This window comes from Rattus rattus, chromosome 14 (assembly GCF_011064425.1).
Source record: "Rattus rattus isolate New Zealand chromosome 14, Rrattus_CSIRO_v1, whole genome shotgun sequence".
NCBI classification, from domain to species: Eukaryota; Metazoa; Chordata; class Mammalia; order Rodentia; family Muridae; genus Rattus; species Rattus rattus.
Window position 1 is genome coordinate 74,429,258 of NC_046167.1, and position 20,028 is coordinate 74,449,285.

General features: G+C 51.5%; 1 protein-coding gene across 1 annotated transcript in view; it reads right to left on the reverse strand.

Annotated features, from left to right (window-relative positions):
- LOC116883258 (core histone macro-H2A.1) overlaps positions 1-12,291 on the reverse strand; it is a 36,391-nt gene extending 24,100 nt beyond the window's left edge. The window contains exons 1-3 of the mRNA XM_032884253.1: positions 12,007-12,291; positions 7,160-7,276; positions 6,620-6,817 (exon numbers count right to left, since the gene is read on the reverse strand). Coding sequence (XP_032740144.1) covers positions 6,620-6,817; positions 7,160-7,276; positions 12,007-12,291 — 600 coding nt within the window. The remainder of the gene's footprint in view (positions 1-6,619; positions 6,818-7,159; positions 7,277-12,006) is intronic.
- Between the last annotated feature and the right edge of the window lie 7,737 nt (positions 12,292-20,028).

Consider the following 20,028-nt stretch of genomic DNA (forward strand, 5'->3'; position numbering starts at 1 on the left):
CCCTTTCCCATTTTCTTCCCTACAGTTCGCAGTAGAGGCCATGGAGGCTGCTCCTCTACTTTATCACATCCCCAGCATCCTTCAGACCAAACCACATGCACCCTGGTGTCCGGAGGAACTTCCTAGAGTTACAAAGCCCTCAGCTCAGCCTCTGGTGTGTGTCCTTGACCTCTGGTCCCCTTCACACCTCCCCTTCCACTGCCTAAGTAACTGGTAAGAGGGATGCATGGCGCTGGGGACACATATGGTTCTGCATGGCGCTGGGGACACATGGTTCTGCATGTCACTGGGGCCACATATGTGTTTGCATGGCACTGGGGGCCACATATGGTTCTGCATGGCACTGGGGACACATATGTGTTTGGTTCTGCATGGCACTGGGGACACATATGGTTCTGCATGTCACTGGGGACACATATGGTTCTGCATGGCACTGGGGGCCACATATGGTTCTGCATGGTGCTGGGGGCCACATGTGTGTTTGCATGGTGCTGGGGGCCACATACGTGTTTGCATACTTTAAGGGTGAAACTAATAGAAATGTCCATTTGGCTTGCATGTGGATTTTCGACATTTAGATATTTGACAGGTTGAGGACAGTGGGAATGGTGGGACTTCAGGTGGGTCATCTTTTTCGTTTCCTTTTCTCCAGATTATCAGAATACATGGCTCCTGAGAAAGGCCCAGTGGGAGGAAACCAAGGTGTAGCTGAGGCCCAGCACCAGGCCAACGCCTGCCTGTACAGTGGGAGAGCGGGCATTTCACATGGGGCTGCACTCCTTAGGACGGCCTCAGACAGTGAGCTCCAGGCAAGGCCCACGCCCTGTCCGGGTATGAATTTAGGATCCAAATCCACAGAGGTGGTGTGAGCAGCCTTCCTGGCCCTGGAAACCATGTCACTTTGCTGACTGCTTTGGCAGTGAGCAGTGTTTCTGGCAACGGCATAGCGGACGCCTTCTGTAAACTAAGTAAGCTACACTCAAAGCTCCAAGCTTCTGAGAGAAGACAAAGCGCTTATGAGGGAGAGCACTGGGCAGCAACGACAGTATTCAGTCTCACGGATTTGCTGTCTTCATACTTGCATTTATCTGACCTGACAGAAGAAGAGAGCCAGGAATAATCAAGACCTGCATGGGAAGCACGGGCTTGGGATACACTTCATTCTGGGAATGAAGACTGACAAAGCCATTCATAAGTTTGCGGTTTTCAGACTTCTACTCTCAACAAAACTGAAGAAACCACTGAGTTAGCAGCTGGAGACCACTGAGAAGCACATTGACAGAGAGCTCTTGGTTGATGGCAATACGCTAATGTCAGCTGCTACTCACTGGGGAGCGTGACCGTTAACCACAGGAAAGCAAACCTGGTGAGTGGTGGGCGCTCGAGAGCTCCATGCGGTCTTTGTAACTCATTGTAAGTCTAAGCCCATTCTAAAAGGTTTCTCAGAACACACTGATGGGAGACTGCTAACCTGACCACCATCCCTGGAACAGAGAGGATACAAACCTCTCTCTTCTCGCTGATGGGAGACTGCTAACCTGACCACCATCCCTGGAATAGAGAGGATACAAACCTCTCTCTTCTCGCTGATGGGAGACTGCTAACCTGACCACCATCCCTGGAACAGAGAGGATACAAACCTCTCTCTTCTCGCTGATGGGAGACTGCTAACCTGACCACCATCCCTGGAACAGAGAGGATACAAACCTCTCTCTTCTCGCTGATGGGAGACTGCTAACCTGACCACCATCCCTGGAACAGAGAGGATACAAACCTCTCTCTTCTCGCTGATGGGAGACTGCTAACCTGACCACCATCCCTGGAACAGAGAGGATACAAACCTCTCTCTTCTCGCTGATGGGAGACTGCTAACCTGACCACCATCCCTGGAATAGAGAGGATACAAACCTCTCTCTTCTCGCTGATGGGAGACTGCTAACCTGACCACCATCCCTGGAATAGAGAGGATACAAACCTCTCTCTTCTCGCTGATGGGAGACTGCTAACCTGACCACCATCCAGGGAATAGAGAGGAGGATACACTGTTGCTGCTGTAACAAACCTTTCTGCTCTCGTCTGTCTTTCTAGGCAGCAAGATTTCCCAAATATTAATAGCTTCTGCCCTAGGATAGGACACTGACCTTTGTCTCAACACAGCAATTCATACATCTTAGGATCCATGAGTCAATGAACGAGGAAATCATTCATTCCACCACAAGATACTTTTCTAATAAAATGTACTTTTTTCTGTAATAGTTACTAAACTTGGAATGCATTTGCTGGTTTGAGTAAATGTATATTATCAACTATCCAATCTGGGAACATGTACATCATATAGTATAAAGTCACAAGAAATATTTCAAGTGAACTGAAATACAGTGCCCTGCTACAAAGTCATGAAAACAGTGGGCATAAAGATGAGGCCAGTGGAATGGCTCAGCAGGTAAAGGCACAAGCCATGTAAGTCTGGTGGCTTGGGCATAATCCCCAGGACCCACGTAAAAGTGTAGGGAGAGAAATGAATCCAAGAGGTTGTTTTCTGACTTCTGTACTTGAATGCCTGTGTGTGCGAGTGCACACACACACACACACACACACTCACTCACGCACGCACGCACGCACGCACGCACACACTTTTAAAGTATTATGTTAGAATTAAGTTCTGTAGGGTAAATGAAAGGAGGGAAATAAAACATGTAAGTTTTCCAATGTCAGTAAACTGCTTTGTGTATTTTTACTGGATTCATAAAACCTGACAAAATTTTATAAATGATAAATATATGGAGCACACCGAAACATCCTTAAATTTCTTATGAAAAGCATCAGACTGGGGTTGGGGATTTAGCTCAGTGGTAGAGCGCTTGCCTAGCAAGCTCAAGGCCCTGGGTTTGGTCCCCAACTCCGAAAAAAAGAAAAAAAAAGAAAAGAAAAGAAAAGAAAAGAAAAGCATCAGACTTTAGATGTTTATGCTGCAAAGCTTTTTGAAAATTCTTCCAGGAAGTATGTAATATGTAAGCCACACCACTGCCCCTCTCAGTCCTAAGGGGAAGCGCTAGTCTACGGCCAACGATGGGATGCAGGGATCTCCCCAGTGGTGTCAGAATCAGATGGCACAGCTTGTCCCTGTGGAGAGGCGTTCTAGCTCCCACGCCCCATGCAAGCCGGCAGTCACTGGCGTGACCTGAGCCTTAGGCTGGGAGGCTCTTGATTTTCAGCAGTGATTGGTTAGCACTATGGCCTCACTCACCCTGCAGGGTAAGGCTTTGCAGAGGAAGTCCTCCACCATCAGGAGGACTCTTGTCAAGAAGCAGAACCCTGGCTACACCAGCTGTGTGACCTGGGCCACCTGAAAACTGCTTGCCTTTCCTTAGATTCCTCACTCGGAACATGGGCCTGAGGCTAGAGAACTCCTGATTGAACAAGAGAAATCAGCCGAGTTCTGCACCAAGAAGGAACCTTTTTCTCTGCAGAGAACCTGAGCCTTCTCAAAGCAGCAGAAGCCCCGGGGAACTTCAGGTCAGCCCCAATACCCTGCACACAAGCAGCAACTGCTTTCTGATCGCAACCGTGTTCCAGTGAAGCCTGCCGTCCGCAATCGCTTCCCTTCCTCCTGTCCTGGAAAAACAGTGCCTTTCCTGTCAGTGTGCGGACACAGGCAGTGGGCTCTTCTGATCTAAGCGTGGGAGATACAGCTAAGGAACCCCATCTAAGTCAAATAACTAAGATTTTTAGAATCTTACACTTCATGTGAATGCAAACGTGTCGAATGTTAGACATGTGCAGGGCTATTTTGAAAAAGCCTAGGTCAAAGTCAACCTGGAGTCACATTGAAGATTCCAGTGTTGAACTCAGTGTTGAAAAGGATGGGAGGGGGCCCCACCGACCAAGTTCACCTCTGCCTCAGCTCTAGCCATCAATAAAAGGCAATTCCTCATTAAGAAACAATGCCTTCCTTTGATATCTCTTTATATATAGTCTTCTAATGCTGAAACTTTTAAATACAGTTCCTCATGTTGTGACCCCCCAGCCATAAAATTATTTTGTGGCTATTTCATAACTGTAATTTTGCTAGCTATAATGGTAGACTGAGTACGTGATATGTGTAAAAGCAGCTTTAATTCACCTGATCTAACTGCCGTCTCCGAGGTTCACTCACTGCTTCCGTCTGCTTCCCCAGGCCTAGTCCTGGAAGCTTCTAGCCGCCATTCAATCTAACCCAGGCCTAGAGTGTCTCTAGTGGCTGAGACTTCCTGCCGAAGGAGCTCCCATTCCTAGCTCTTTCTGAGCTCTGGCTGGATGGTCAACTCAGCTTTCTGGCTTTATTATGTGTAGGATAGGAAGGGTCTCCATCCATACATGTTTTTATATACACAGACTTTCTGAAAAGCACGTTATTAGTGCATGACAGACTGTGATAGGAGCAGCACTTTTTCCTGCATACTTGTTCTTGCCTGCCAAACGTACACACATTACTTATACAAAAGTACATTATGCAATATGCCCAGAGTCACTGGCTTGTAGCTTTGGAACAGGCTCTGTCATTTTATGGGCTGGGGCAGACCAAGGCAGAGAGGGGGGCAGACTTGCCTGAGGCCACCCAAGTAGGAAGAGCCTAGCGCAGAGCCGGAGCCCTGGCCTTGAGCGCAGGAGGTTCTCTGTACCCTCTGACTGCCCCCTGCAGCTGGCTCAGCTGTCACACTGGACATTTTCAAAACCTTCAAATTATATAGAATTGCGAGAGGAAATTATGATTTGGACTTCCAGTGTTGACACTTGAAAAATACCAACTCCCTCTCAGCCAAGCGTTTTAGCACGTCCCTGAGGTGGGGCGCTCTGCGCATGCCCCTGGAAAGGTGATTTTCCGAACGTTCCATGAAACATGGAAATGCCAGGGCCTCCACTGTTTCTGGGAGCTGACACCACAATTTACATTAAACAAATGTTTTGAAAATTAGCTGTTCACGGTTCCAATTTCAGCTTCCCCCTGGCAGGGTTTAATGTTAGCCAAATACTGGTACAGTAAGCAGACAACGTGTTTTACTGTGTAGAAGAAAAACAGACCACCTCACAGGCTCCCTGCTTTGTAATCAGGAGAAAAGCTGAATGTTTGAGTGATTACTGACATATGGTTATTAGAAACACAGCTACTAGGGGCTGGAGGGACACACAAATAGATACCATACACACATACATCTCTCTCTCTCTCCCTCCCTCCCTCTCTCTCTCATACTCACCCATACATTCTCTCTGTTTCTCATACTCACACATACACTCTCTCTTCTGTCATACATTCTGTCTGTCTCTTCTGTCTCTCTGGCATCATATATATACATACATACATACATACATACACACACACACACACACATACACACACTCTCTCTCTCTCTCTCTCTCTCTCTCTCTCTCTCTCTCTCTCTCTCTCTCTCTCTCTCTCTCTCTCCTGTCTCTCTTTCATACTCATACATGCACTCTCTCCGTAAAGAAGCATTAGGTAAGCTGGACAGGTCAGGAAGTCAGCAGGCAGAAACTACAAGAGAAGACTGAGGCCGGGCGGGGGAAGAAGGCTCAGCCAGGTTTGCTGCAGGCACTGATGTCTAAGATGTTCAGATGACTTGAGTGCAGGCTTGAGTGCAGCCAGGGTAAGGGCCAAGCCTGAAACATGGCTCTACCCTGCTAGTGCTAGCGCCTAACACCAGGACCTCCCTATGGGCAGCCAGACACGCCCCACCCCATTTCCAAGGAAGAGACTTGGCTTCCCTGTGTTTCTCCTATCATTCCAAAGCAAGTACCCTGGGACTTGTCCTGCTTCCTCTGTCCTGGGAGAGGGCAGGGAGCCTTCCAGTCTGCTCACTTTATCGTGAGCAGAAATGAATAAGGACCACTCTCTGAAGCCCATCCCTGCCTGTCCTGCCGCCATGTCCCCTTACTACCTCCCTCCTCCTGGACTTCTGAGCCGTAGAATGCTTTCTAGTATCTTGAAATATTGGCTGCTCTTCAAGGTCAGACTTCTCTTTTCCAAGAGTGAGGAACAATTCTACATATTCACTCAGATTTTTATTTCAGAGCAGTGTTGGTTGCACTCATGAGTGTGAGTGAAGAGACACAGCGCCTTCTCCTCAGCTAACACAGGCCCCGAAACAATGTCAACAGATGGGCACTGCTTTGCCCTTCCCGTCACAGTGACTCTCCACAGAGGACAGTGCTTTCTGGACTGAAGCAAGCATCCTGAGAGACAGCTGTCTGCAGCGCTCCTGCTGTGTAGCCATGGCAACACAATGAGACTGCAGAGCTCAGCAACGCGTGTGCAGGGCCCCTCTGAGGACTGCATTACTGGTGATCCCTGGCAGGAGAAGACCTTTCCATGGACCCATGCATCTATGTGGGAGACCAGGTGCAGGGTGGGTGTGGCGGGCTGGCAGCCACCTCTAGCTGCTCCCTGGAAGTCGCTACCCATGCCCATGTCCAGTCTTCCAACTGAGCCCGGGTCCCATGAGACATTCTCGACTCCCACATCTTCCTCAGCCAGTTCTGCCACCAGCGATCAGTATGAGAAGGGCCGAGGGGTCCCCTGTGAACTCATTTACCCCATCCTACACATCCCTGCCAGACCCCATACCTTAGACTTCCGGGCCCCTTTCTTGCCTCCTGTTTTCTTAGCCACTGGCTTCTTCTGGGATGGAGACTTGGCCTTTTTGGCTGGTGGAGGCGTGATGATGGCTTCCAATTTTCCCTTGGATCCTCGCTTCTTCGCTAGCAACTCAGGATGGATGTTCGGCAACACGCCCCCACTGGCTATGGTGACTCCTTTTAGCAGCTTGCAGGAAAACCAAAGTTGCAGGTGGTGAGCCAGACAGCCTGCTCCATGGTGCCCTGCCTGGTTCAAAAGGTCAGCCCTGCTCACGGGCATCCACTCCAGGCCGCTACAGCTCTGGACTCTGTGGCAGCTACAAGGATGAGCAAATCCTGAGTCCTCACTTGGTGAACTTACACTATCATTCCTTCTAGGAGCAAAGTGCCCACGTCACCTCCCTGTCCTACTTTCAGTGAAGTCCCCAAAGGCAGGAATCTGCTCGGGGCCTTGCCAGTCACCACAGCCTCTCCTGGGTGGTTTGAGTATATGCTAGCATGTCTGGGGACAGGCTGGAGAGCCCCGTACCTGGTTTAGCTCCTCATCATTGGCCACTGCTAACAGGATGTGCCGCGGCGTGACCCGCCCCTTCTTGTTGTCTCTCGCTGCATTGCCGGCCAGCTCCAGGATCTCAGCTGCAGGGCAGATAGAAGCATGCGGTCATTTCCGGGCACCTGAGAACTCATATGCCCCATCCCCACGTACTTCTGTAAGCTGTGCTTCTGGGGCAGCCACTCAGAGATGTAATAAAAAGGTTGGGTGGGATTTAAAGGTTCCCCTTCTGCTTTGAAACAGAGGTTAGGAGGAACGGGGAGCAGCAGAGGGCACTGGGCAAGTGGGGAGACTAAGATCTAAACCCAGCTCTGGCTCCCAATTCCCAGACAGAGCCACCTGTGAGGGGCACTTGGACATGGCCGACTGCATGCACCTGCAGTGTCCAGAAGGACACCATGCCTGCCCTTCTGGTAATGCATCCCCCGTCGGCAGAACTCAAGGGGAAGGGACTTGATATGGACGGTGTTTGAGAAATCTTTGATGCTTGACTCAAAGAAGAACATGTGCACGATGGGATCTGAAATCAGGAAGCCGTGACTAGGCTCACACAGTCAATGTCACAGCAACGTAAAACAAAAGGGTGGGAATAGTGCAGGCTCTAAAAAGCTAGAGACAGAACCAACTACAGTATGTGTCGTTAACCGAATCCTCCAAAGTCCTTCCGGAGACAAGAGGCCTGAACACAAGAGTCACACTGTAAGAATCTTCCCTAAGCTGGATGGCAGCGTGGCCACTCTGAGGGGAATGTTCTTGTTCCTAGGAAATTAGTGCTGGGGCTGGAGACTGCTCAGCAGCAAAGGGCCACGTCTAATCAGTTCCAGACTGAGTCCTGACATCAGCCTCTGGCCTCTGCTCGTACTCATACACATCAAATGAAAGTGAAAAGGGGATTCACGCTAAAGAACTCAGGAACGGAGCAGACTGATAGTGTCTTGCAGTACAGTGAACACGGCAAATGTGGTAGGTACCGTTAAATCTGCACACCGTCAGTCCCTCTGCCAAAGAAACCCTGCCCTTTGTAACATGAACGGGCCTCAACTCTAGAGACCTCAGGTGACTTGTCTAAATGAAGTAAGCCAGTCACAGAAAGATAAATACACACTCATGAACTTACTAACATGCCAGATCTAAAGGAGTTTAACTTAGGAGTCAACAAGAGAGAGTGAGCACCAGAGGTGGCGGGCGAGGCGGGGAAAGAGGAAATGACAGTCAAACGATACGAAGAAGTAGTTCCAGTCTAGAGGAATTTCAGTGATGAGCGCAGAGAGGTAACCACAGCTCATAACACTATGTATTTCCCAATTGCTAGCGTGGACTTTAAATGTTCTCCAAACCTAAACACAGGAGTATGAAAGGCAGATACATTAACCAAGTTAATCTCCTTGGAGAGCACGCCGTGCCTTGGAGTATATAGACCATGTCTTGACTAAGAATAATATAATACGGGCTGGAGAGACAGCCCAGTGGTTAAGAGAACTGGATTCTCTTCCAGAGGATTTGGGTTCAATTCCCAGCACTCACATGGCAGCTCACACCGTCTGTACCTCCAGTTGTAGGCAATCCAATCCCCTCACACAGTCGTGCATGCAAGCAAGACACCAGTGCACATAAAAAAGTAAAAAGGAATTACTGACAAAAAAGAATAAATTTTTTTCAGCTTTTTTTTTCCTACATGGAGATGTTTAATGAGAGAAGGAGAGGAGAGGAGAGGAGGAGAGGAGAGGAGGAGAGGAGAGAGGAGACGCAGGAGGAGGAGGGAGGAGAGGAGAGGAGAGAGGAGACGGGAGGAGGAGGAGACGAGAGGAGAGGAGGAGGAGAGGAGAGGAGAGGGAGGAGAGAGAGGGAGAGGAGAGGGAGGAGAGGAGAGGAGAGGGAGGAGGAGGAGAGGAGGAGGAGGAGAGGAGGAGGAGAGGAGAGGAGGAGGAGGAGGAGAGGGAGAGGAGAGGAGGGAGGAGAGGAGAGGAGGAGGAGGAGAGGAGAGGAGAGGAGAGGAGAGGAGAGGAGAGGGGAGGAGAGGAGAGGAGAGGAGAGGAGAGGGGGGAGGGGAGGCCGGCCATGGGCACATGGAGGAAAGGGCAGTGGGGGTAGAGAAAAGGGGCAGGGAAGAGGGGGAGAGCAGCGAAGAACAAAGAGCGAGCGAGAGGCTTTTCCAGCATCCTGTGTGTCCCAAGTTTCTTCAAAACAAAAATCATGAGAAGGAAAAAACAAGGCTGGGAAACTGCGTCCAACCTGCGAATGGTGCTTTACGGTCTATTCTCCCGCCTGGGACGCAGCCTCGTGGGACAACGTGAAAGCCCTAACACCATCATCCATGGCGCTGAGGAGCCCTCTCTGGCAGGAGATCCCTCCCTTCTTGGCAACCGGCCCACCTCACCCCTCCTCACGGTCTTCATGGCATGCGCACGCCGTTCCAGAGGTCTGCTGCCCATGCTATGGGTCTGCCCATGTCACCATCCGGCCTACAACCTCCCTCTGGACCACTTCTGGGACAACTCAGGCCTGGCCTTCTGCATGACACTCTAACACCCGAGTTACGCTGTATGCTCTAGATTGCCCTGACTGCCGGCGCTTGGATGCACCCTGGAATAACCTGGAACAAGTAGCTATTGTGGTAAACATTATTCGGGGGTTTCTACTCCACGTTTCATCATTTAGTTCCCAAATAAAAGACACAAACCTTTATATCTGTAAGATGTCTTAAAAGCACTGGAGCTGGGCAGAGAGACATCAACCCTCTGTGCTACTTTGTCTACTTCCCTGGCAATAACCAAGAATTAACTTGCCATGTTCCTCCTGGGCTGGTCCTACTCCAACTGGCCAGCCCTCATGGCCATGGTCTCATGACCCACCTACCCCATGGAGTCTTCCTCTCTCCTCTGCTCTTGCTCAGACTGCAAGCCTGGTAACCGGAGCCCCGCCCACCTCCCTTCTGCCCAGCTACAGGCTGCAGGCATCTTTATTCAATGGATACATAGGTTTACATTAAGAGCAAGGTTACAGAGCTCACCTGGTGTGCCCCGGGGGCCAGTATTTAGCATCACAACACATAGCAACAGACCAAACTTCAGCAGGTAGCTGCATGAAAACAAAGCCTGAAGCTTACAATACTAATTAATTAATACTAACTAATGCTTGTCTACTGGGCCTGCTTTGAGGCAGGGTCTCACTTAGGTCTGACTTACTAGGCAGCCAAGGTAGCCTCAAACGTGGAGTCTCCTGCTTCAGTCTCCTGAGAGGGACAGCAGCACAGGCACCACCATACTTGAGGTGGCATGCATATGTTTAATATTAACAACTGAGCCCCATAACAACTGAGCCCCATGCAAAACCTGCTGCCTATGCATAAAGACACCTTCACAGCAGCAGTGAGACAGGGCAAGGGGCAACCAGGTGCACTGGGAATGGCGGGCTGCCGTCCCTAAATCCAGGAAATCCTGCTCAGTCCTCACACAGAGATGAACAACCCCATGTTTGAGAAGGGACTCAGAGGCACTGAGGTCCCTGTCTTACCAGCAGGAAGAGAGTTCAACATAAGGCTGCATAGGCCAGAGCTTTAGAGAGGACCACACCTGGGCTTCATGCCCACGAGAGCCACGAGAGAGGCAGGGAAAATGGCCAGTACCTAGGGCACTAGCTGGAGAAAGGGCTGGACCTTCCCACCGTAGCTGTCCCCCACCCCCCACAACCTCTGGACAACATAGTCTCTCAGTACTGAGGGGCTTGCTTTTCTGAAGGGTCCCAACGACCGCTCCTGGGCCCTCTGTTATATGACGAAGGTACCTGTGGTGCCCCCGGATGTAGAAATGCCTGCTTCTGCTCCGGCAGACCCTCGGGCCCCTGTGCTTGGGGTGTAGGTAGCACATGTGCAAGGCTACTGTCCTGCCACAGTCCAAAGGTTAGCAAAGCAGGTCCTGAGGCCCCGAGAGAGCTTAAAAGGCAGGGAGAGGAGCCCTCCAGAGCAGGCCAGGGCTGGAACTTAGCACCTAAGGAGGCATAAGAGTGGCCTGTGGCACCATGGAGCTGTGTAGCCCATTTTTAAAGGTGTTCTTCCCCCCTTCAGCCTTTACCCCCTTTCCGAGGCTACAGGGAAGGAGGAGCCATCGGTAGCCAGAGCCAGAGCATATAGACAGTGGCTGGGGGTTAGAGTCGGCTGACCCTAGTGTGCTAAGAATACCTTACCTGTTCCTTGTTAGCAACACAGTACATACAGGCGGGCTGTCAAACCAAGTCCTTAAGCCCACCCCCTGACAACTAATCACGTGGGGGCAGTTTCTGAAGAAGTCTGTTTCCCCGCCTTGCAGGGCCGTGAGCAGAAGGCTCCCAGGCAGAGGTGGGCTGAGAGAGATGAAAGTGAAAGTCTGAATGGTGTAGGCACAGACATGGGTGGGAAGGCAAGATGAGAGAAACGGAGAGAAAGCAACACAGTGCCCCAGAAGAAAACAAACACAGGTAGAGGTCAAGGAGCACAAAGACCCCCAAAGACCCCGAGGACGCCTTCCAGGTTTCTTTAGCCTCCACCTCGGGTTCTAGAGTTGTGGCTCCAGCTTCAATGAACTTAGTTTTCCCTTGGGAAATTTCAAGGACTCCTTGTGTGATGCCAATGCAGCTCTGATTCAGAGATGGTAGCCTGGAGCCTCGTGGAGTGGCAGTGAGCAGTGGAGTGGGTGTGCAGGTCTGGGAACGGGAGTGCGTGGGAAGGAGCAGGGTGAGGGTGCCACTCTCTCACCTTCTGCATCAAGGCGCTGAAGCCCAAGGCTTCCTGTCTGCAAAGCCCAGAAACACGCACAAGTCTAGAGGAATGTCCAGGCCTAGGCCCCTACCAGAGGGGGCCCCGGACTCTGCAGGGAGCAGGAGCTGTATCCATTACAGCGGTGAGGAGGGGCATGGAGAGACTCCAGCTCACTGAGCGAGCCCTGTATCTTGTTTACGCTCATGTGTTTCCAGATGGACAGAAACCATAGTAACACTGTCACCAGGGGACATCCAAGACTGAGCACCTCAAACACACACCTTTTACAGGAAGCACGCCCCACGCCCGTGTGCCTCTGCACGGCAGTGGGCAGAGGGCCTGGCATTTTACAAGTTGAGAAGGACGAAGCACACATGCTGACGGCTTCAACAGCAGGGGCTGCAGCACACGTCGCCCATGCCGAGCAGCAGTAATACCCTCTGCCCTTTCACCCGCGGCCCCGTTTTAGAGACAGCAATAAAGTAAGGGCCTTCCTGGCCAGGAGAGCGCTGCCTGCTGCAGGGAGAAGGGTGGATATGAATTGCCAGCCACGACAGAGCTGTTCCTGTTTGCTTTTCGGGGCACAATGGCCTTCCTAAGTGGGACATGGGAAAGGACGGCTGCTTTGAGACTGTGGCAGGATATACTGCATGCATCCCAGCAGGGAGGACCTGAGGTCTGCACCTCAGAATGTAACCTTGGTGAGTGACATGGATGGCAAAACCCTGGAGGCCATGCTGCACACACACAGCCTATGTAGGCCACTGCACCCCTACCCCTAGGGTGGGCCACTGCACAGGTTTGTCTTTTGCTATGTGTCGTAATGCTGACTACTTGCTCCCAAGGCCTGGTTGCCCCCAGAGATGAGAGAGTCTTTGCCTACACAAGTGATGCTATGTAACTATAGCTGGGCAAAAGAGAGATAGGCAGGGTTTGGGTTCCCACCTTGGGGTCTGGGGAGAGACTACAAGGGAAGGGAGAAGGTGGAGAGAGGAGAAGATGCCATGGGGTAGGTGAGTCATGAAAACATGGCCATGAGGGCTGGCCAATTGGAGTAAGAGCTGCCCGGGTGGAACATGGCAAGTCATAACTCGGGTTATTGATAGGGAAGTAGACATAACAGCACGGAGGGCAGAGATCTACCCAGCTCTCGTGCTGATTAAGGCTTAATATAAATATAAAAATCGTTTGTCTTTTATCTGGGAGCTGAATCAAAGGCAGAGTAGAAAACCCCCATTAATATTAACATTCTTTCTGCAACAGGTCACCGCACTCCATCCCATACCCCTGAGGTAGGCCCGAGTCCACCACCAAGGGGGCACCTGCTAAGCTAAACCAGAGCCAGCTTCTGTCCCTGCCCCTAGCTCATCGGCGCTGATGCCATCCCACATGGGAGGGGACCTGCTCTCCCTCCACTTCTCATGGGAAGGTCTTGTGCACCTCTAATGTTTTGCCTCTGGCTAGTTGAAGGGAAATACAATTCCAAGAAACAGAATCACAAAACCACCCGATTTATAAACTTCTCCATGATTTCCAGGGCCTGCCCCCTGGACCCCTCCTCAGAGGGCTATTTAGGAGCTACACCTGAAAGTTACCATCAACAACAACAACAACAACAACGTGAAAGTGAAAAACCGTGGAAGGCTGGGCTGGGAGCTGAGGGGCCCTCCCACCCTCAGGAATCTCCCTCATGGATAGAAACAGGCTGATGACCAACACTGGCCTCATTGGGGCCCACAGTGCATGAGGTCAGCTCCAGAGAGGATTCTAAATACGGTAAAAGTTCCCCAGGCAGAAACACTGTGTGAGGCTCACTGGATAGCTGGGTGGCTACTCTTTGATTGTTATTTTAGGATCTGACTTGTAAGACACACAAGCATCCCGCTCTTGTGGTAGCCAGGACTGGCGATGTGGCTGTGTCTCCTCGGAACCCAAAGCCCCCAGCCTCATTGAACTTGATGGCTTTAGAGCAACATGCTTTGACAGCCGCTCCTGTCCAGGACAGCTGGCTGAGCAAGAGAACCTGACAGCCCTACTTCTCAAGTGTGCCCCAACACCACAGCGGTTTAGAACCTAACCCATCCCCCTCCCCACAACACAGCATCTTGGACTGAACCCACTCCCGGCATGGAAGCGTTTCGTCGACCTTCCTTCAGGGAGATGAAGTCATGGCTTGCAGAATTAGACTCTAACAGTTAACAGGTGACGTGGTGAGGTTGAGCCAAGCCACAAACACAGCCTTGCAATAGGAAGAACTGGGGCTTTTACGGAACTGTTTGAAGCGTCTCGTCGTCTGACGAAGGAAAGACTGAAAATGACAATCAGGAATCAAAGGAAGCAAATGTTCATGCAATCCCATGGAGAATACAGATATCTGCTACAGAGCCAACATGTCAGGGGATCTGTTTATTGTATTTCTTTTGATTCCTCACCCCTCCACTGGCTTCACTAAGTTCAGAACCCGGACACCGTCTCAGAAGGCCTTAACCCAATCAACCCCGACTGGAGGGTGACTGCTAAGGACTTCCCGAGTCCTGACCACACCTTGGCCCCCTCCAATTCCCTCAGCAGCAGCCTGGAGTGTCTACAGTCATGTCCACCACAGGATTTGGACTTCCTAGCTTTGGGATGGGGCAGGGAGGACTACAGCCAGCAGAGCCATCCCCTTGCTGAAGCTCTGCCACCATGAGGTCAGCCCAGAATCTACTCCTACCCTGCCCTGGGCTTGGGGCATTCTATGGAGTAAAGGCTACACAGACTGGGCAGTCTTCAAGAGTGAGCCACTCTTCTGCTTCCTGCAAGGCCACTCAAGCTAATCCCTGCCCTCAGCTCCATGAACCAGGTGGCATCTGGTCCGGTGCCACAGACTACCAACAAACAAGATAGGACCGCAGTCTAACTTGGGGTCTCTAAAATTCACCCCATTTAGACGCTCACTTCGCACCAGTCAGAGTAAAGATATTCGACATGCATGCTAATGGGGAGAGGCACTTGGACTGCCGGCCAGTCTCGCCTCACTGTAACCCACTGCCAGCCCCCATGCTCCAGCAGCTCCTCAGCCAGGAAGCCCTCCACACACATGAGCTTCCAGCACCTCCAGCTGGCCTGAGGCAAAGGGTGGCAGTCATGAGTGCAAACACACCACAGGCGGCACTGTCCGCTGTGTCACACTCGGAGGCTTGAACCCTAGCTCCTGTTACTTGCTGTGGCCAAGACAACACCAGGCCTCAGTTTCCCATTCTATCAAATGGATTGTGGTGACCTCTGAGGTTTGTAAGGGCTGCATTACTAAGTAAAACACAGTGATGCAAGCTACTACTACTACAATAGCCTGGGGGGGGTATGGGGCAACACAGCCTCGAATACTAACCAGGGTTTCTTCCACCTGAATAGCGGGTGAATAGAGGTACACAAGAAGCAAGAGCAAAGCGACAGAAAACCTGGTGTCTCCTCCTCGGCAGTTTACCCTCTGCTGTTACACTTAACAGCTCACATATGTTTGAAAAATGCACTTGAACTCCATTAACCTCAGTCCTGCCAGACCTGCCTTGACAGAATGCAGTACCCTCAGGCAGCCGCACAGGCAGCCGCACTGGCCTTCTGGCTGCTTGGCCTTGGGATGGGGGCTGGGATAGTCCTCTGACCCCAGCAGGGGGCACCATGGCAGGGGAGAACCAGAGCCAGCTGCTGAGGCTACAGAACTCGGAGGAGGAGGAGGAGGAGGAGGAGGAGGAGGAGGAGGAGGAGGAGGAGGAGGAGGAGGAGGAGGAGGAGGGAGGAGGAGGAGGAGGAGGAGGGAGGAGGAGGAGGAGGAGGAGGAGGAGGAGGGAGGAGGGAGGGAGGGGAGGAAGGAGGAGGAGGGAGGGAGGAGGAGAGGGAGAAGGAAGAGGAAGGGGAGGAGGAAGAAGAGGGGAGGAGGAGGAGGAGGGGAGGAGGAGGAGGAGGAGGAGGAGGAGGAGGAGGAGGAGGAGGAGGAGGAAAGGGAGGTGGCCTAAGGAAGCCAGTCCAGCCCAGCCTTGGCTGGTGCTGGTCAGGGCCCTCTGCACCACCAACTGCTTACTTTCAAGGTCTCTCAGTTAATTTACAGGAGATGGTTAGTGCGCATGTTTGTTTTAGGATGGAAAGCCACAGCCATTTGTTCTTAATTCAGTGCAGGAAGAGTGAAGAATCAGATGTCTGCCGAAATGAAATGATTTAACAAGTATAAGATAAAGAGGAAGCTCATTTCAAAAGCCCCGCTTGGCACCAGTCCCCAGATGGACTCCTAGAGGGAAACTGGGCACAGAGCAGCAAACTGTGCACTGCTGTGAGGGCCGTGGCTTTGACACACACTCACACAGGCGGCATGGCCAGGGAAACAACGGGAAGAAATCTAAACAAGTGCGTGCAAAGCGTGCTACACCACACGCTTTTGCCTTAGACACGGCCTGAGCTCACCGCAGCATGGCTGTGAGCACAAGGAACTTTAGGTCGCTCTCCAGAGTCCAGTGTTTCTAGAGGTAACAGAGGTAGCAGAGGGACCTCAGCCCCTGGGGCCACTGTCTAAGCATCTGCATAAGCTCTATCAACACCCGGAACTCCATTCTACATCTCCTTCTTTGAGGGGCCAATGAAGGGATGTTGGTCCCAGAGTCTCTTACCCTCCACTCCACTTCCCAGCACCCAGAGCAGCACAGCCTGACACACCTGCTTACACACCTGCTTACACACCTGCTTGGGCCTATGGGCCCCTCCTGAAGCTCCTGGCTGCACAGATGCTCCCTGACAACGTGCTTGTTCTGAGTCTGCCAGCACCGGCCAGGTCCTCCTGAAAGCCCAGCACAGGCCACCCCACAACTGCCCCTCCTTGGCCACACCCTTGGTCATGCTCTGGACTTCCCTCAGCCTTGACCCCTTACCTATCATCCTGCAGTCGCAGCCCACACAGGCCTGGGCACACACTGGTAGTTTCCTAGGAGACTATTCTGGAGCTTGTCCCCTCAGGTTTCAGCTTCACTAAGAACAAAGGCTGGGCACACACTAGTCCTCCTAAGGGGCTGCTTCAAACAAGGAAGTGCAAGGTGGACTGGTGGTTCTGGGTCGGATCCAGCCCAGCAGAGCCTCTGTGGGGAGCTGCGTTTCTGTGCTGACTGAGTGACTTGAGGATCCAGTGAGCTGCCCACTGTTAGACACCTCACTGGTACCTGACGCACAGATAAGGGCTCAGCAAACACACACTGCTCCATGCTCGAAAGCACTTGCCTGATGCTCTCAAAACATCACCACAGACCAGGCTCCGAGTCTACTAGAGACCACTGAGGCCTGAGGTAGGGGCGGGAGGGCGGGGAAAGTGTTGCTGCCTTGGGTGAGTCATCCTTGGGTTTTTTTTTTTGTTTGTTTGTTTTTGGTTTTTTTTTGTTGTTGTTGTTTTGTTTTTTTCAGTAAGTGGAGATACTGACTTTCAGCAGTGGTATCCAGATTTATGCAGACGACAGATAAATGTTTACCCAAGGCTACCCCAGCTATCAGCTACTACAGGGAACATCAGTCAGGATCTAACGGAGGCAACAATGAGCCACAGGCAGAGGGACTGAGCTTCCAGGTGGCTCTGCCAGCTGAAATGGTAGCCCTGTAAGGAGCCATACTTCTGTAAAGGTCCGGACCAGCCCAACAAACAAACAGCTGGAAGACCACACTGTGAGCGAGCAGGCGGACGGACAGACAGACAGACAGCCCTGCTGAAGGAGGCGGCTCTGGGACCAGGTAACCCACCCTTTCCAGTCACTAAATGGAGATGCACCTGCCTAGTAAGGAAGGGGCTGGATCAGAAGAGAGGGTAGGAAGGGAGAGAGGGAAGGTAGGAACTTTGGCCAGGGCAGCAGGCTGAGGTGGGGCAGCCTGGCAAATCCAAGGACGCAGCGAACCAGGAAGGGGGCGGTGGAAAGACAGACAGGGCTGGTTAAGGTTAACACCTTTGGTTGGTCTTGCTGCAACTCACTACGGCTCTGAGGAACTTGATATTATTTTCATGGTATTTAATTCTGGGCCTACCAGACACAGGAAACATCTCTCCGTGTTCTTGCAATTTCAGTGGGAAATCTTGAGATCAATTATGCAGAATTCTCACCTACTTCCCCCTCCTCTCCATAAGTTTTTAGAAGCAATTCCTGGTGGTGATACACAGAGAGGTCTTAGCCCTGTAAAGTCACTGCAATGCTCAACCAGCTGGGTGGCTCCGAGCAGCCTGTGCTGCTCTCGGTGGATGTAGCTGACAGTCCTCCATGACCTTTAGGGGCAGCGGGAGAAGGGAGTCCACGAGAGCCTGCTAAATCGCGCCTGTCTGCCAGCAGCGGCCCTGTCGAGTGCCCCTCCTCACACACAGGGGTGGCCCGCTGCTCGCAAATTCATCCTAATTCTGGTACACGTGAAACTCCAGGGTCCAGCCCAGCTCCTCCTGAAGCTCATCAAACTGACTAGCCTCCCCCTCCAGTAAAGACCTGTGCTGTGGTGCAGAGGGACACCAGGCCGCCCGTGTGACTGAGGGACTGAGGGAAGGAGAGGAAGGCACAGTCCTGCACTGGATTCCGAGGTGGCCTCTGACATGGCTGAAGCATGGGACACTTGTTCAAATCTGAGTCCAGCGCCCAGTGTGTGCGCTTGGTGAGTCTCTCACAAGTAGGTCATTCCAGACGGGATCCCGAGTGAGGGGCCCAAGCACTGGTGTGGTCACAGAGTGTGACAGGCACACACACAGGATGTTCTCCAAGGCCCTGGCCTGGTTTCATATATTAGAACACAGGCTCTCGATACGGTGCAGCAGAGTGAAGACAACTGCCATCCCAGAGGAAAGCAGGTCAGGCTGGGCCCGGAGGCTGCCAAGCCCTGCCTCACAGCCCTGCCTGAGGAAGCCTGAGCTCGGGTAAGGGGTTGAGGAGGTTACGGGCTGATTTAGGATCCCCGGGTTCTCCCAACGGAGGCAGCCTATCCTGCTGCTTCACCATGTGTGGCCACTATCCTCTTGGCACACTGCTTTATCTTTCCATTTCATTTTCTAGATTTATTCTGGACTCCTAAAGGAAAAGAGAAACTTCAAAATGTGTCTATGAAAAACCAGGGAGAGACGGGTAGACAAAGAGTGGGGAGATGCTGTGCCTTACTGAATGTTCTCTGTCTCGGGGACTGTACTATGGGCACAGTTTCTTTACTCGTGGGAATAAAGTCACCAAAAGGCAAGGCAATGCAAACCGCTGGGCATGATTATAGGGAAGGGAAGGGAAGTTTATAGGAATACAGTACAGGCCAATGAAACAGAAGGGGTCTAGAAGGAATCCTTTTCCCCCTACAAGGGAAAGGATAGAATGTTCGATTGATTGTGCTGGAATGACCAGCTTACCGGATCAAACAACATTGACACTGATCTTTCCTACACCACACCAGGTAAATTCCAAATTCTTCAAAAGAAGGAAATGAAAAATGAAACCCTTTAAAAAAAAAAAAAAAAGGCCTTCTGGGAAGGGAGAGGCATTTTCTTCAGTGATGTGAATAACCACCCATTCTCACACAGACAACCCTAATAAACATCAGAGGTGCACAGAAACAAAAAGGTTTGACTGTCAGGAGGGAAGCTGCTGGACTGGAGCTCGGCAGAAGTGGGAGAGGAATGAGAAAGGAGACAGATTAAGAAATACCCAAAATGCATTAGGTGCATAGCATACGGACAAACGGTGTCAGAACACACCCATGTCTAGATCAAAGGCATTTGCCACTGAGCCTGATAGATAACCTGAGTTCAGTCTCGGGAACCTCCAGACATGTGCCACAGAAGCATGCCCGTGTATACACACATGCACATGCAAAATAAACAAGTATAGGGTAAGTGTGTGTGTGCACTTCTGAACAGGGGCTTTCCATATGAGGGCTGGAGAAGTGGCTGGGTAGTTGGGTCCTCTTGTGGAGGGCCTTGGGTTCAATTCAGCACCCCAAGGGGCTCCAACCACCTGTAACTGCAGTTCTAAGGGATCAGACATCCCCTTCTGACCTCCACAGGCACTGACTATGCACACACAGGCAAAACACTCATATACATGAAGTTAAAATAAATATTTTTAAGACTTATTTCATATTATTATTTAAA